This window comes from Nomascus leucogenys, chromosome X (assembly GCF_006542625.1).
Source record: "Nomascus leucogenys isolate Asia chromosome X, Asia_NLE_v1, whole genome shotgun sequence".
In the NCBI taxonomy this organism is placed as follows: domain Eukaryota; kingdom Metazoa; phylum Chordata; class Mammalia; order Primates; family Hylobatidae; genus Nomascus; species Nomascus leucogenys.
Genome location: NC_044406.1, coordinates 37684119 through 37702715, shown reverse-complemented (window position 1 = coordinate 37702715; position 18597 = coordinate 37684119). Strand labels below are relative to the sequence as shown.

Sequence of the window (18597 nt, the reverse complement as noted above, 5' to 3'; positions counted from 1 at the left end):
TAGCCAGGTGTAGTGGCACGCACTTGTAGTCCCAGCTACTCAGGCGGCTGAGGTGGGAGGATCACCTGAGCCTGGGGAGGTCGAGGCTGCAGTGAGTCATGATCACACCACTGCACTCCAGCCTAGGTGACAGAGCAAGGCCCTGTCTCAAAAAAAAAAAAGAAAAAAAAGATTTATGTTAGACCCTCAAAAATGATAATAAGATCATTTTATTTATACCCCAAACAAAACCAGATGGCTAGATTATGATCCTTCTGCAACTAGCACCTTAGAAGAATCACTTAACAAAACAGTTTCTTAATTTTAATATACGGAAACTAGCCGGCTTGTCTATTTCAGGGGTTTTGTAAAAGGCTTGATGAAATGATAGATAACAGAATGCTCTGAAAAACACAGAAGTGCTATTTAAAGATAAGCAAACATATAAAAAGGAAAAGAAACAAAATAGGTCATTGACCACTGCCCTTCAAAATAAATAAAGATTAGGGAATATAATCGCACATGTGTTTGCTTTTACAAGCTGTAACTGTGTTACCTGTAACAGAGGAGCAGTGCTGCTGTGGTTTTCTTTGTAGAAGCTGCTGTCTAACATGTTGATCAACTTCAGTTTCTTCACATTCAGCCCCAGTTTGCTGAGCGGGAGCAGGGGGCAAAGTTGTATTCTGGGGCTGAGGGAACACATTACCCATAAACTTGCACTGAGAATCCCTGCGTTCTTCCAAACAGCCAGCAGGCTTCTTCTCTCTTGTCTTCTTTATCGGTGTCACCCGGTCTCTAATGGATTTAGCAACAGCTTTGGAATCACTTTCATGGAAGAACCCAGACTTGACCTACAAAATATAATAAGCAAACTACTTCTTTAACATTTAAGATTTTAACTTTTTTTTTTTTTTTTTTTTTTTTGAGACAGAGTCTAGCTCTGTCGCCCAGGCTGGAGTCCAGTGGCACGATCTTGGCTCACCACAACTCTGCCTCCCGGGTTCAAGAGATTCTCCTGCCTCAGCCTCCCAAGTAGCTGGGATTACAGGCACCCGCCACCACGCCCAGCTAATTTTTTTGTATTTTTAGTAGAGATGGGGTTTCACTGTGTTGGCCAGGCTGGTCTTGAATTCCTGATGTCGTGATCCACCGCCTCGGCCTCCCAAAGTGCTAGGATTACAAGCATCACTGCGCCCGGCCAATTTTAACTTTTTTTTTTTTTTTTTTTTTTACTAGCAGTTATTTTATGCCCCCAAATTCCAAATTAACGGTTGATCTGTTTCTATATTCTCTCTTAAACAAAGACATACATAAATGCCAGAGCCTCTAACTGGCATGAGAAAAATCAATAGTATTACTAAGCATTGTTAAAATAATTCAGGCTTTAAACAAAAACGAACAAAACAACTTGATGTTTCAGAATATGCAGTCTTATCACAGGTAATTTAGAACTGCCATTACGTTTTTTGAAGGATTAAAAAGGTTTCCTCATTCAGCAACATTAAGTGTCTACAGTGTGCGCAGTACTAAGCACCAGATAGAGGTGACTAAGTTGGTCCTTTGTCCTGTATGAGCACACTATCAGGTGGTGTGAAATGGACATAACTTAACTTGAAATGAGCTGCTGTAAAAGTCTTAAGTAGGAGCATGCTGCATCTCTGGAGGTAATAGAGTAAGTGTTTTCACAGAAGAATTCTATTTTATTTGATTTGTTTTTGAGAGACAGGGTCTCACTCTGTTGCCCAGGCTAGAATGCAGTGGTATGATGATAGGTCAATGCAGCCTTGACCTCCCCAGCTCAAGTGATCCTCCCACCTCAGCCTCCCGAGTAGCTGGGATCACAGGCATGCACCACCACACCTGGCTAATTTTTAATTTTTTTGTAGAGACGGGGTCTCCCTATATTGCTTGGGCTTTGGTCTCAAACTCCTGGGCTCAAGCAATCCTCTCACCTCAGCCTCCCCAAAGTGCTGGGATGACAGGCATGAGCCACCGCATACAGCCTGGAAGGTAAGTTCTGACCTGCATTAAAGCCAAAAAAGGAACGTGCACACTATTGAGGGATGTGCAGAAGTTTGGAGTGGAGACCAACATTCTAGGCAGAGGCAAGTATGCTAACAGCAAAGTACTACATCTTACTAGGCATTAGAGGAGTGAGAGAAGAAGAAAAGGTTCTGCCTCGTCATCTCAGAGGAACAGGGCTGAACAGTAGAGAAGATCATTTGAGGAGGTCCCATGACATATCATTCTCAGTCCTGCAATCTGCTTTAAGATGATCCCTCTTAATCCCCAAACCTGTGCATATGAGATATCACTCCCATCACTGTTTGCTATAATACATAGCACAATTGGCCTTAATCTAGGGAGATTATCTCGGTGAATCTTTTACCAGCTGCTGACACTAAAAGGATTCAATATGCCATTGCTGACTTTGAAGATGGGGTGGAGACATGGAAAGGACTGAAGAGTGGCTTCTAGGAGATGAAAGTGGACCCAGCTAATCCCATGTTCCCTGAAGACATGGGATTTAGGAAATCCAAAACTAAATACAGGAGTGAAGCAGAGAAGTCTAGGAAGATGGTAATGGGAAATGCCAGGGTGATAGTTGTGTACCAGATATCCAAAGTAATCATTCCAGTTTAGAACAACAGTATGATCAGAAAGACATGTTAAAGGCTATCATTTCCAGGTTCCCACTGTCATTGCCCCATCCTTCTTTTTAACCTGAGGCCAGAATGCCCAGGTGAGCCTGGCGCAGACAGTTTGTACTCGGCTGGTTTTGAGTGCATGCTGCTGCGGCTCCTGCACACCCTCCCACCAGCACTGCAGCTGCCTGGAGCAGGTGTGGACATGCATTTCACCCCACAGAAGTTGCCTGCTGTGATCTACTATTGAGGGTGGGGGCTGGTCACAGAGAGATTGGAAGCAAAGAGTCAGAGTGGCCCACTCCCCATCAAACCATATGGTAACCAGACAACTAATTTCTGGCCGGCACAATAGCCCTGCTGGTGCCCTGACTGCGCTGAGACATGGGTGTATTTTCCTGGCCTCATTTAGAACCTTACCCTCTGACTTCTCCAGAAGCAGCTCTTGTAAACTCTTAGGGAAACTGAAGCCAGAATCGCTATAACTGAGAAATTCTCTTCAGCTTATCCTCTCCTGGGACTCTTCACCTAATTGTACCAATACTGCCCCTTCCCACCAGCTAGGTGCATGCTTGCCATTCAGTTTTCATAACAAAACAATATATTACGTACGTAAACTATGATGAAAAACAAAGAAATGAGTAACACAAAAGTCTGGGTAGGGGGCGAGGCACAGTGGCTCACACCTGTAATCCCAACACTTTGGGAAGCTGGTGTGGGGGGGGGTGGGGGGGGGGGGGCGGATCACTTGAATTCAGGAGTTCGAGACCAGCCTGGCTAACATGGTGAAACCGCATCTCTACTAAAAGTACAAAAATTAGCTGGGAGTGGTGGCAGGCGCCTGTAATCCCAGCAACTCGGGAAGCTGAGACCGGAGAGTTGCTTGAACTCGGGAGGCAGAGGTCGCGGTGAGCTGAGATTGTGCCACTGCACTCCAACCTGGGCGACAGAACAAGACTCCATCTCAAAGAAAAAAAAAAATCTGGGTAGATATTACTTACGGTGATGAGGGAGGAAAATGCAAATGAGAGAGGCACTCAGGTGGCTTTTAAGGTAATGGTACTGTTCTATTTCTTAATAAATGTAGAGCTTTATTATTCTTTATACTCTACATACAAATTTAATACATTCTGTCATAGCGATATAGTTCACAACAACATAACAATTTAAAGAAAAAAGGAGAAGGCTGGGCTCGATGGCTCACATCTGTAATCCCAGCACTTTGGGAGGCCAAGGTGGGCGGATCACAAGGTCAGGAGTTCAAGACCAGCCTGGCTAACATGGTGAAACCCCGTCTCTATTAAAAATACAAAAAATTAGCTGGGCGTGGTGGCGGGCTCCTGTAGTCCCAGCTACTCAGGAGGCTGAGGCAGGAGAATGGCATGAACCCGGGAGGCGGAGCTTGCAGTGAGCCGAGATCGCGCCACTGCACTCCAGCCTGGGTGACAGAGTGAGACTCCGTCTCAAAAAAAAGGGAGAAAATGAGAGGAAAGAAAGCAATGAGGAGAAAGGAATGAACCCTGATACAATAAGAGGTGAGGGGAACAGTGGTATGATTAACTTACCATTTCATATGCTACTTCCTCAGGTGTATCTGTTTCTAAATTGAAACTAAATTCAATAGCTTCATTGTCTTTGTGTTTGCCTTTCAATTTTTTAGGGTCTTCAACCCAGAGTCTTAAAGCAAGGGATGAATTTGAGCAATCATCTTCTTCTGCTAACTCCACCCTCAGTCCTGTATCCTCAGCAAAAAATGCATGGTTTAATAGGTCCCTGATAGACAACCTAATAAACAAAACATATATCTCATTATCAGTTCTTCCAATCATAGCAAGACACTTTAATTACTAAAAATTAATTGTATAAAAGCAAAAAACTTATTTGAAATTTTCTATCAATTTAATCATTAATCTGACTTGTTATAAAAACCAAATCTCTTTCTTTAACAGATCCTGTGGAAGCAAAAACAACAATAAATTTTATATCCAATTTATTACCAGGGATGCAAAGAAATCCCAACTAACATGCATACAGAGTGACTTCAATTAAAAATGAATTATTACAAGTAATACATCTAAATAACAAAGTTTAACATACACAAAATTATGCCTAGTAAGAACTGGAGAAGTAGCTTAGTACATGTTAGGCAAATTTCCCTGAGCCACTGGCTTAAGTTACTCAGACTCAAACAGCAGATTCTCAGCAAAGGGAACCAAAAACTCTTGCAGATTTATAAACTCTAAAGTACATTAAAAATTCAAACTCTTTTTACGAATGTTATAAATAGAAGTCACTGTCTCCATTAACAATAATCTAGTCAATGTACTTTACAGAATGCCATGGGTGAAGCTAATGTGGTTCAGCAAAGTCCAGTGGTTTTCATATTTAACTCTGGTTTTAGACCAGAGTATACATATAACAGATACAACCCTAGCCTAGTACTAGGGATTAACCATCTCTGAAGAGAAACAAAGGACATAGCTTCAAAAGATTTGTTTATAAGCTGGATAAGTTAATTTACTAACTTTTAAAACAGATACATAATATTTAAACTCTCTGTATTACAGGCCAGGGAGAGCTGAAACTGATGTACTGCATAATGTCTACAGAGACCTCTTCTTACACTACATAAACAGAATAAGTATATACACAGCATGATATCCTGTAAGTTGAGGATTTTCAACCCCCTACATTTTTAGTGACCAAGTGACAAATACTTAACTAAGACGGTGTCATAAATAGAATAAGCCATCATTCCATACAAAGTTGATTTTTTTGAAAAAGAAAACGCTGCTCAAATGAATTACTTTTAAGACTAAAGCAAGATGTATGTTTTGGTTTTTTTTTTTTTTGGGGGGGGACAGAGTGCGGTCGCGTGATCTTGGCTCACTGCAACCTCCACCTCCCGGGTTCAAGCAATTTTCCTGCCTCATCCTCCCAAGTAGCTGGGACTACAGGTGTGTGCCACCACACTCAGCTAATTTTTATATTTTTTAGTAGAAACGAGGTTTCACCATGTTGGCCAGGATGGTCTCAATCTCTTGATTTTGTGATCCGCCCCACTCAGCCTCAGGCGTGAGCCACTGTGCCCGTCCCTAAGACTAAAGTGAGATGTGTTTAAGGAGGCACAACCAAGTAAAGCCCTCTGCCTCCCAATAAGAATTTTTACTGTATTATTTATAGTGAATTTTTACTTTAAAATTTTTATTATTTACAGTAAAATTATTTTGGTTTATTAGTTTGCTTGCTTGTTTTGGGATGGAGTCTCACTCTGTTGCCCAGGCTGGAGTGCAGTGGCAAGATCTCGGCTCACTGCAACCTCCACCTCCCAGGTTCGAGCAATTCTCCTGCCTCAGCCCCGAGAGTAGCTGGGATTATAGGCACCCACCACCACGCCCAGCTAATTTTTGTATTTCTTGTAGAGATGGGGTTTCGTCATGTTGGTCAGGCTGGTCTCAAACTCCTGACCTCAAGTGATCTGCCCGCCTCAGCCTCCCAAAGTGCTGGTATTAGAGGTATGAGCCACCGCACCCAGCCTGTTTGTTTTTAAGACAGGGTCTTACTCTGTCATCCAGGCTAGAGTACAGTGACATGATCATAGCTCATTGTAGCTTCCAACTCCTGGGCTCAAGCAATCCTCCCACTTCAGCCTCCCCAGGGGCTGGGACTACAGGCATGTGACACTACGCCTGGCTAACTTTTTCATTTTAATATTTTGTAGAGACAAGGGTCTCATTTTGCTTCCCAGGCTGGTCGTGAACTCCTGGCCTCAAGTGATCCTCCTGCCTCGGCCTCCCAAAGTGCTAGGATTACAGGTGTAAGCCACTACCCTCAGCCTGTTATCCTTTTAGTCATCAAAATAATACTTGTTTTATGTAATTACTAACTTGCTCAAGGTCACACAGGCTAAGTGTGAGCCCAGATTTGACTTTAAGTCTGATGATGAAGCCTGTGCTTTTTCCAATATACTAATATGCTGTAAATCCTTTTCAATATTCCAATGCTTTTTGGTAATAGAACATATTTAAAGGCTGTACAAACAACAATCAGAATCCAAACTAAAATAGCTACTTCTACATAGTATTTTTAGCCTCATTTTTAAAAGCATGCCCAAGCTCCTATCTCCACAACAAAAAACCAAACAAGCCAATTAAAAATGGGCAAAAGAGTTGAATAGATATTTCTGCAAAGATACACAAATGGCCAATAACCCCATGAAAATTTCTACTAAGGATATATCGCCTTTACTAATAATCATCAATAAGGAAGTAAAAATCAAAAGACAAACCCACCAATTTAAAGTCAGCAACTGTCCAAAGCTGAAACTAAAGGGAGGCAGGCCGGGTGTGATGGTTCACGCCTGTAATGACAGCACTTTGGGAGGCTGAGACGGGCGGATCACTTGAGGCCAGGAGTTGGAGACCAGCCTGGCCAACATGGTAAAACCCCATCTCTACTAAAAATACAAAAATTAGCCAGGTGTAATGGGCATGCACCTGCAATTCCAGCTACTCAGGAGGCTGAGGCAGGAGAATCGCTGGAACCCGGGAGGCAGAGGTTGCAGTGGATCAAGATCGTACCACTGCACTTCAGCTTGGGTAACAGAGCGAGACTCTGTCTCAAAAAAAAACAAAAAATTAAAAATAAAATAAGAAATAAAACCTAAAGGGAGGCAAAAGCTAAGAGTAATGGGAGCTGTCTATAAGGCAAATTGTGACACAAATAAATGTGGAATATGATTTCTTGAATACATATTTCTTCTATCCATATTAGCTTTATCATTATCATGACACTAAGGATATAGAATCAAATTTTTAAAATTTTGTCCACTCTCAACTGTTAGAAGCAAATTAACCTGTGAGGGCCTACTGACTGTTAAGCTGATGGCTGAAGGTGATGAAAGCTTGTCAAAAGGCACACACACAAACGTAACCCAAACGTCAGTTCAAGAAAAATTCAGCACGATATCCAAGTCTAAAATGGTAAACAACATGCACTGATACACTTCTACAGTATAGTTTGGTTTCTACTCAAAAGTCAAACTCAGCATGACTGAAAGGTCAGAAAATGACCCAAAGCAAGATAAGAGAAAAATGCATCTTTCAGTTATGTCATTTTGCTACAATTGCACCCACCTTTCAGATTTGTTTTGACGAATACATCCTTCAATGATTTCTTTGACTTCAGGATCAGTGACTTTATTGAAGCTGGCTGGTTTTATGCCCTAGGAGAAAAAAATGGTTTCTAGTAACAAATGATGCAACTGAAAGCCCAAGTCAACATGACATTTATTAAACATTATTTTTATCACTAAACCATAGTCAAGTTTTAAATGAAATATTTGTAAATATATATGTGTATATACGGAGAACATAAGTTTAATAACCTTTTGACAAGGATGTTGTCTATAAACAACAGTAAAAAAACCATAAATAATCTAAACCTCTGACAACAGACGCAAAGTTACACATATTATGTTATATATATAGTATGTTTTTCAAATCTAGGTCTGCAGGTATATATGACAATATACAGAAATTAAAAATGTTCTCAGAATAATTAATGACATGGGAAATTCTCATAATGTACTATTAAGTAGGGAAAAATAGGATCCCAAAATCTACATACAGTATAATCCCAATTAAAATATAATAAACAAGTTTATTTATTTATTTTTTTTTGAGATGGAGTCTCGCTCTGTCACCCAGGCTGGAGTGCAGTGGCGTGATTTTGGCTCACTGCAACCTCCCACCTCCCTGGTTCAGGCAATTCCCCTGCCTCAGCCTCCTGAGTAGCTGGGATTACAGGCGCACACCACCAAGCCCAGTTAATTTTTCTGTATTTTTACTAGAGATGGGGTTTCACCATGTTGGCCTGACTGGTCTCGAACTCCTGATCTCAGGCAGTCCACCCGCCTCAGCCTCCCAAAGTGCTGGGATTACAGGTGTAAGCCACTGCGCCCGGCCATAAACAAGTACTTTTTTGAAATCAGAAAATAATTAATGCTATTTTTAGAAACTTTTGAAAATTCAAAATAAAGGCTTCTCTATTTCAAACATTCCAATTCTCTCTCTCTCTCTCTCTCTCTCTCTCTCTATATATATATATATATATATATACATTGAGAGCATGTATCTCAAGCTAATTATCAGGTTCTAGGAATTCAATAACAAATAAATGAAGTCCAGACAATTCAAAATATTTCTATAATAACTGTGTTAGCTTCCTGAATCTGCTTATTTTATATTCTATTATCTTTTATTTAATATTTAAAAAATAACCCAAGTAAGATCATTGCAGTCATTTAATAGAAAATTCCAATTTAAGCTGGAAGCAGAAAGGTACAATGGAAAGAATAATTGTTATGGAATGAAGCAATCTAACATCTACTTCTACGCCTGCCATGCTACCTCAAAGGACACAGAATCAGAAAGCCCAGTATTACATCGTAGATAAATCTGATGAAATTAGGAGTTTAGTTCCTAAAATGTAGAAGCTTAAGATAGATGGAAATCCGAATTGTGATATGGCATTTTTAACGACTTTAATATAAAATAATAAAGTCACTATTCAAAAAATAGACCTATTAAAACAGCAACTCAAAGTACAATAAAAAATTAAAAATAAAAATAAATTTTCTAAAATAAATAATTTTTAAAATTTTAAAAAATTGACCTGTTATTCTACCTATGGAAAAAGCCCTCTTTGACCTTCCCACTGATATACTCATTTCTCATCTCTGGGTAAATTACTGCCTTTCTCTGCTCCTACGTAAAAACAGTTCAGGAGCTGTAACTCACAAAATCTAACACGAAATTCTTTTCTATTCATGGCCTTCCAAAATATGGGCCAAAACTAAAAACACATTCTAGCCTTATCTCTTTTTCTGGGCTCTTATAGAAATTTTCAAACATACTTGAAAGTAGAATAGCATAATGAAGTCCCAGGTAACCATCACCAGTTTCAACAACAGTCAACATTTTGCCAACCTCGTTTCAGCTATCTGCCCCCACACATATTGTATCCTGGAATATTTTAAAGCAAATCTCAGGCATCACGTCATTTCACCCATGAATTTTCCAGTTTACATCTCTAACAGATAAGAACCTTTTTAAAAAAAAATCGTGTAGCTCAGGCATGGTGGCTCATGCCTGTAATCCTAGTACTTTGAGAGGCCAAGGTGAGTGGATTGCGTGAGCCCAGTAGTTCAAGACCAGTCTGGGCAACATGGTGAAACCCCATCTCTACACAAAAATATAAAAAGAAAAAAAATAGCTGGGTGTGGTGCTGTGTACCTGTGGTCCCAGCTACCAGGGTGGCTGAGGTGAGAGGATTGCCTGACCCCAGGAAGTCAAGGCTATAGTGAGCCAAGATCGTACCACTGTACTCAAGCCTGGGTGACACAGCAAACCCTGTCTCCAAAACAAAAAATCATATAATCGTCCCCCCTAAAATACTCATGAATAATTCCTTAATATCAAATATCTGAAACCCAATCCATACTCAAATTTTCAAAATTGTCTAAATGATGTCTTTTTACAGTTGGTTTATTCAAATCAGGATCCAAACAAGGTCCATAGGGTAGGGTGTGCATGAGCTGGCTCATACCAGCTCACAAATGTTATTACGTTTTCAGAAATTCTGCAATCCAATTGTTAAACATGGCCATTTAAAATAAAACTAAATTATAAAAGTTTACAATTAAATAAATTACATTAAAAGCCAAGGTAAGCTGGGCACAGTGGCCCACACCTGTAATCCCAGTACGTTGGGAGGCCGAGGTGGGCAGATCACCTGAGGTCAGGAGTTTGAGACCAGCCTGGCCAGCATGGCAAAACCACATCTTTATTAAAAAATATATATATACAAAAACTAGCCAGGTGTGGAGGTGCACGCCTGTAATCCCAGCTACTTGGGAGGCTGAAACATGAGAATCGCTTGAACCCGGGAGGCAGAGGTTGCAGTGAGCTGAGATCGTACCACTGCACTCCAGCCTGGGTGACAGAGTGAGACTCTGTCTCAAAAACAAAACAAAACAAAACAGAGCAAAAAAAAGCCAAGGTAATAAATACTGAAAACGTCACTCCCTATTTTACTACAGTTTACTATTATTTATGCGTTTGAGGTTATTTACAGCTACTCTATCTGCATGGTAGAAATAACCATACAATGAGTGCAACAGTGCATCTCTTCCCAACTCTTCATTCAGTGAGGTCACACTGGTAACTTGAAATCAGCCATGGTGGGAGTACTTATATCACAAAAATCAGCAAATACTAGAAGTCAGCATTCTTTGTTTCTTCAGAGAATCAGGTGTTAAACATTTACCAGCTCACCACTACTCTTAAGTCTCTTGTATTCTATAAAAGCCTCTCTTCCTGTTTCTTTCATAAAATGTATTTGTTGGAGAAACTAGGTCATTTGTCCTACAGAATGTCCCACATTCTGGATTGTAGCCTTATTTCTTATTGTCTCCTTACACAAACTTCTAGAGTCAGACAGACTTGGGGTCAAAACCCACCATTATCAGTAGCTGCGGGAAGTTGGGCAAGGTACAACCTCTGATTCTCAGTTTCATCATCTGTAAACTGAAGATTGCACCTATCTCGTAGGGGATAAAGATTAAAGTATGTGGTGGCCAGGCGCAGTGGCTCACGCTGTGATCCCAGAACATGTGAGGCCAAGGTGGGCAGATCACGAGGTCAGGAGTTCGAGACCATCCTGGCCAACATGGTGAAACACCGTCTCTACTAAAGATACAAAAAATTAGCTGGGCATGGTGGTGCACGCCTGTAATCCCAGCTACTCAGGAGGCTGAGGCAGGAGAATCACTTGAACCCGGGAGGTGGAGGATGCAGTGAGCCGAGATAGCGCCATTGCACTCCAGCCTAGGTGACGGGGCGAGACTCGGTCTCAAAAAATAAATAAATAAATAAAGTATGTGGCATACCACATCATTAAAAAACAGTACCTCCTCACATCTGTTAGAATGACTATTATCAAAAAGATGAAAGATACGTGTTGGTGAGGATGCAGAGAAAAGGGAACGCTTGTACATTGTTGATGGGAATATAAATGGTACAGCTGTTACGGAAAATGGTATGGAACTTCCTCAAAAAAACTAAAAATAGAACTACCATAGCAATTCTACTTCTTGGTACATATCCAAAGGAATTGAAATTAGTATGTCAAACAGATATATGCATGCCTATGTTCACTGCATCACTATACACAATAGCCAAGATATGGAAATGACTTACATGTTCATCAGTGAATGAATAAAGAAAATGTGGTATATATACAAAATGGAATACTATTCAGTCTTAAAAAAGAAGAAAATTCTATCATTTGTGACAACGTGGATGAACCTAGAAGACATTATGTTAAGTGAAATAAACCAGCACAGAAAGACAAATACAACATGATTTCATTTACACATGGAATCTAAAAAAGATGACCTCATAGAAGAGTAGAATGATGGTTACCAGAGACTGGGAGTTGTGGGGGAGGAAATGGGGAGCTATTGGTCAAAAGGTACAAGTTGCAGTTAGGAGTAGGTTTTGAGATCTACTGTACAGCAGGGTAACTACAGTCGATAATAACAATAATATACTGTAAATTTCAAAATAACTTAGTAAATTTCAAATGTCTTACCACACAAAATAATAAGCAAGTGGGGTGATAGATATGTTAATTAGCCTGATTTAATCATTCCACATTTGTGTGTGTGTGTGTATCTCAAAACATCACATGGTACCCCTTAAATATGTACAATAACAATTTGTCAATTAAAAATGATATTAATTTTGGCCAGGCACAGTGGCTCACACCTGTAATCCCAGCACTTTGGGAGGCCGAGGTGGGTGGATCACAAGGTCAAGAGATCAAGACCATCCTGGCCAACATGGTGAAACCCCGTCTCTACTAAAAATACAAAATTAGCTGGGCACGGTGGTGCACGCCTGTAGTCCCAGCTACTTGGGAGGCTGAGGTAGGAGAATTGCTTGAACCTGGGAGGTGGAGGTTGCAGTGAGCCGAGATCCTGCCACTGCACTAAAGCCTGGCGACAGACTGTGTCTCAAAAAATATATATATATATTAATTTTAAAAGGATTTAAAAAACCAATACCTACTAATGTTAAGCTACCTGAAACAATCTTTCACAGCCTGTCTTGAGCTGCCCAACTGGATATGAAGTAGTCCTCCTTTGAATAAGCATAACACTTTGCTTCTACCTTCCTTATGTCCCTTACTATACTCTCATCCTCTTATTTTATAGTCATTTGTGAATTTATATTATTCCCTTATTAGAAATGTAAGCTCTTTGAGGGTAGCAAACACTTCTTACTCATCTTTGCATTCCTTACAATTTCTAACACAAAAATTTACTCATAGCAGGGACTCAAATACTGTATCTACTGAACTATATTTTGAATGCCCTTTCATAAAAAGGCTTTTAGACCTAGAGGAAATCATGTAGTCGGTCTCTATTATTCAGCTTTGAAAAATAAGATCCATCTAATAGATAACTAAAAATTCCTTACAAACAAATATATGTAGATGATATACCTGTACGTTTTCCCAAAGATACTAATACAAAGCATTTTATATGACTCCAATGAAGCATAGTTAATTGTTAATTTTAATACTGTTACCTAGAGCTAAACCATAATTAGTTTTGAGTAAGTCAAACTTAACTAATTTCGACATGAAACGTGGCAACTGATAAAGTAAAAACAAAAAAGTTATACCTACACTAGTTACTTTCCGGTATATTTGAGCTGCATTCTGACACTCAGAATAAGGATACTCCGATGTGGCCATTTCCAGCATACACATTCCAAAAGCATAAACATCTACGGATTCATCATAGTGTTCTTCATACATCTCTGGAGCCATAAACTCAGGAGTTCCTACAAAATAACACCACCACCACATTTTTATGAAATAGAAAAATGTATCCACCAAGATCACATCCCCTCTCCTATAAGGATTATCTGTGTTAATTTCTACTCCTCCAAAGCAAATTTCTCTTTTTTTTTTTGAGACGTAGTCTTGCTCTGTTGCCCAGGCTGGAATGCAGTGGTGCCATCTCAGCTCACAGCAACCTCTGCCTCCCGGGTTCAAGCGATTCTCCTGCCTCAGCCTCCCGGGTAGCTGGGATTACAAGCGGCTGCCACCACACCTGGCTAATTTTTATATTTTTAGTAGAGACGGGGTTTCACCATGTCGGCCAGGCTGGTCTCGAACTCCTGACCTCGTGATCCACCCGCCTCAGGCTCCCAAAGTGCTGGGATTACAGGTGTGAGCCACCGTGCCTGGTCGCAAATTTTTAAGTATACAATTTGTTGAATATTTGCTATATCTACATAAAGCACTGAAATAATTAATTTTCCATACTGATAGAGTATAATTTGTAATGCTCAAGATTAGGTAATGATTAATAAAATGTTTTTATTTCTATCCTTTTTAAATTTTTCTGAATTAACTTAGTAAACTCTCTTACTTACATCCTTAGAACCTTTCAATAATCCTAAATATAAATATTATCCCACAAAAAATACATTAGGATGTCTCTGAAATAAGCCAATATATAATAGGTATTTCAAAGCAAATTCAGTCTAAGCCCAGTATTGGCAAACTTTTCTGTTAAGAGCCAGATAGTAAACTGTTTAGGTTTTGCAGTTTGTATGGTCTCTGTCACACAACTACTCAACTCTGTCACTTGTAGGTGCAAAAGCAGTCCTAGACAATCTGTAAATGAGTGAGTGTGACTGTTCTAATAAAATTTGATTTACAAAAACAGGCAGTGAGCCACATTCGTCCCACTGGCCATAGCTGGCTGATCCCTGTTCTAGACCTATACAATTGAAAAATCTCTCTTTACCCAACCAGTAAACTGTAAAACTTTAATCACCAATGACACTCTTAGCAAATGAGGTACGCATTAAGGTGGCTAATCCTAGATCACCAATCTTCACAGATCCAGTGGGTCCCGTGATGAAAATATTGTCACACTTCAGATCCCGGTGAATAATAGGAGGAGTCCTAGTGTGCAAGAACTGCAACCCCTTTAAAATTTGCCTGCACCAGCTCCTTAAGACCTTTGGTTTCATGACTTTAAATCGTTTTAAGTACCTATACAAAGAAACAAAAGACCATGTGTAAACAAACATATCCAGCTTATTATATGAACACTATTAAGGTAAGTTACATAAGCAAACAACTTATGCACTATGATTCCCATCACTGAGTTGTTTTCTATTGTCTGTTATGGCAAAAAAAATTTTTAACCTAATACTTCATTCTTAGATAAGACATCCTACCAAGCGTAGCTGTTTTGTTTGTTTGTTTGTTTGTTTTTTAAGACGAAGTCTCACTCTGTCTCCCAGGCTGGAGGGCAGTGGTGCAATCTCAGCTCACTGCAGCTTCCGCCTCCCAGGTTCATGTGATTCTCATGCCTCAGCCTCCCAAGTAACTGGGACTACAGGCATGCACCACCACGCCGAGCTAATTTTTGTATTTTGGTATAGACGGGGTTTCACCGTTTGCGCCAGGCTGGTCTTGAAATCCTGACCTCAGGTGATCTGCCCACCTCGGCCTTCCAAAGTGCTAGGATTACAGGCATCAGCCACCACACCTAGCCAAGTGTAGCATTTTTAATTCAAACTAAAAATCATTCCAGAGTGGCCTTTTGTAGAATGGCAGCACAATTTTAAAAAGAAAGTCCTTCTCTACTACCTAATAACTGCTTATATAAAGTCACTAGAGGGTTAAACTATGTAAAATTTTAGTATATACACAAATGTTAGGAAACAAAAAGTTTACACCATATTTAATATTTGCAAGTGATTAAACCACATTTAATATTTACAAGTCATTATTCACCAAATGAATAATTGTGGTTAGAAATAAAAGACTATAATTAATAGTCTATAATACTATAATATTATACTATATAATACTACATATTATACTATATATTATAATACTGTAATAATATCCTATAATACTATAATATGATAGTATCACTCACTAGATATTTGAACTTGACCAAGCCCTCCAACCTTCCATTATCTTCTACAAAATAAAATTATGGCCGGGCATGGTGCCTCACTCCTATAACCCTAGCACTTTGGGAGGCTGAGGTGGGCGGATTGCTTTAGCCCAGGAATTTGAGACCAGCCTGGGCAACATGGCGAAACCCCATCTCTACAAAAATTATTTAAAAAAAAATTAGCCAGGCATGTTGCTGCATGCTTGTGGTTCCAGCTACTCAGGAGGCTGAGGTGGGAGGGTCACTTGAGCCCAAGGAGGTCGAAGCTGCAGTTAGCCACGATCATGCCACTGCACCACTCCAGTCTGGGTGACAGAGATCCTGTCCCAAAAAATAATAAAATAAAATAAAATTATATTCTGTATAATGATTTTTAATTCTAAAATTCTATAATATCCCACAAACATTAACTTCTCAGTACTGTATTTTTTTTAACAAACTTCATTAACATCTCAATTTTTTAACCTAACTTAAAACAGTCACTAGATTCGAATCTACAAATTCTTTTTTTTTTTTTTGAGACAGGATCTGGCTTTGTCAACCAGGCTGGAATACAGTGGCATGATCATGGCTCACTGCAACCTCCACCTCCCAGGCTCAAGCCATCCTCCAACCTCAGCCTCCTGAGTAGCTGGGACTACAGGTGTGTGCTGCCACATCTGGCTAATTTTTGTATTTTTTTGGTAGAGACAAGGTTTCACCATGTTGCCCAGGCTAGTCTTGAGATCCACCCTCCTCAGTCTCCCAAAGTGCTGGTATTACAGGTGTAGCCACTGCACCTGGGCAGATTCTAAAAATTCTTTGAGTAGTTTTATTTTATAAAAATTGTTATGACTCCTGAAAATTATTTCCAAATAAAACTACATTGGCACTATCAGGGTCAACTTACGTCTTTAAGGTCCCAGATGTCATTAGTTCAGTCACTAATACAATACATTTCTTTCCTTTTAATATAGATTCCCAGGAATCATAAAATCGAACTATATTGGGGTGCTGGAGACCCTTCAACATCTCTGCTTCTTCCTTGAATCTTTGCTGCTCAGCTTTGGTTAACTTTCGGTCCTGAAAAGGAATAACAAGTTCCAAAATAAAGTCATGAAAATTCTCATGCACATTTCTAACACCACTCAATTGAATGCTTTATTGCATTTATGCATGGATGTGTATATTTATTTATTTTTGCCTGTCAATGCTTTTCTCAAGACTTGTATCATCACAGATATCCTTTATTAGTTACTGTGACTCCTCCAACATGGCAATGCAGCAACTGTTACATTTCATAAGTACATTATAAACCCACCTGAGTAATAATCAGTATCTTGAAAAACAGTATCTCAAAATGAATTGAGAAAAAGCAATAAAGCAGATAGGAAAGTTTCCCTAAGAAATCCCTGAGTTTCCATATCTAAAACATCTGTAATGTCAGAACAAGAACAATAAAAGTGTTAAAACATCTAGACATTTAATCTAATTAAATTTCTGAATTGCCAAAATAAAAGTGCTCTAGGTTTCCATACAGAAATATTAGGTTATGAACCAGTGAGACATTCAAATAGGCATTGGACCTCTAATCTGCTACATTAACCGCTAAAAGTCAAAGGAACAATTTTACAGAATTCTGAGGGAGAACTATGGCCCTAAAATTCTGATCCCAGACAAGCTATCCATCAAGTTTAAAAGTGAAAAAATCCTACATTTCTAGACAACAGGGACACAGACAGTACACCACCTCATATACCGTCTCTGACCATATTACTCAAAGAACTTCAATAAAAATGTGGCCACAAAAAGTTAGAAAAGGAAGGTATGGGCTGGGCACGGTGGCTCACACCTATAATTCTGGCACTTTGGGAGGCTGAGGTGGGAGGAGCACCTGAGCCCAGTTCGAGACCAGCATGGCTAACATAGTGAGACCCCCGTCTCTACAAAAAAATAATAATAAAAACAACAGCTGGGTGTGGTGGTGCATGTTTGTAGTCCCCAACTACTCGAGAGAGTAAGGTGGGAGGATTGCTTGAACCTGGGAGGCAGAGGTTGCAGTGAGCCAAGATCATGCCACTGCACTCCAACCTGGGTGACGGAGTGAGACCCTGTCTCAAAAAAATTAAATTCAAAAAATAAAATGTTGGAAAAATTTTGTTATCAAAGTTGTACATGACATTATCTTCTAATTTCTTTTATTCTCTTTCATAGCATGCTATGTTTTATTTCTCATTCCTTTTTTTCTAGACGGAGTCTCGCTCTGTTGCCCAGGCTGGAGTGCAGTGGTGCGATCTCAGCTTACTGCAACCTCTGCTTCCCAGGGTCAAGTGATTCTCCTGCCTCAGCCTCACCTGTAACTGGGATTACAGGTGCCCACCACCCCGCCCAGCTAATTTTTGTATTTTTAGTAGAGATGGGGTTTCACCATGTTGACCAGGCTGGTCTTGAACTCTTGACCTGAAGTGATCCACCTGCCTCAGCCTCCCAAAGTGCTGGGATTATAGGAGTGAGCTATTGCGCCCGGCCTTCTCATTCCTTTCCTTGTGTATTTCTGCCCTATTTTCTTCATCAGGTATATTAATCATTTTTCAGAAAGCCCAAAATAATAAAATCTATTTATCCTATTTTTATGTATATAAATTTTAAATTAATTTCAGTTTTTCTGAATTCACTCTTCCTTTCTTTTGCTGTTATTTTCCTAATTTCTTAACATGAGCACTAAATTCCTTTAGTTATTGTTCATTAATAATGAAGATATTTTAGACTATAAATTTTCTAACAGGTACAACTTTTGCAATGACCCACAGGTTTTGTTGTAATGCCTTCTCTTTTTCATTGCTTTCTAGTTTATAATCTCAGTTTTCATTTTCTCTTTGATTCAAAATTTACCTAGGAATGTGATTTCTGCTCTCTAATTAGTTAAGAATCTTTTGG

General features: G+C 39.5%; 1 protein-coding gene across 1 annotated transcript in view; it reads right to left on the bottom strand.

The window, feature by feature from the left end:
- The window catches only part of WNK3 (WNK lysine deficient protein kinase 3), a 159036-nt gene that overhangs the window by 94950 nt on the left and 45489 nt on the right, over nucleotides 1–18597 (bottom strand). The window contains exons 3-8 of the mRNA XM_030806911.1: nucleotides 16571–16743; nucleotides 14542–14762; nucleotides 13380–13537; nucleotides 7760–7848; nucleotides 4190–4409; nucleotides 536–830 (exon numbers count right to left, since the gene is read on the bottom strand). Coding sequence (XP_030662771.1) covers nucleotides 536–830; nucleotides 4190–4409; nucleotides 7760–7848; nucleotides 13380–13537; nucleotides 14542–14762; nucleotides 16571–16743 — 1156 coding nt within the window. The remainder of the gene's footprint in view (nucleotides 1–535; nucleotides 831–4189; nucleotides 4410–7759; nucleotides 7849–13379; nucleotides 13538–14541; nucleotides 14763–16570; nucleotides 16744–18597) is intronic.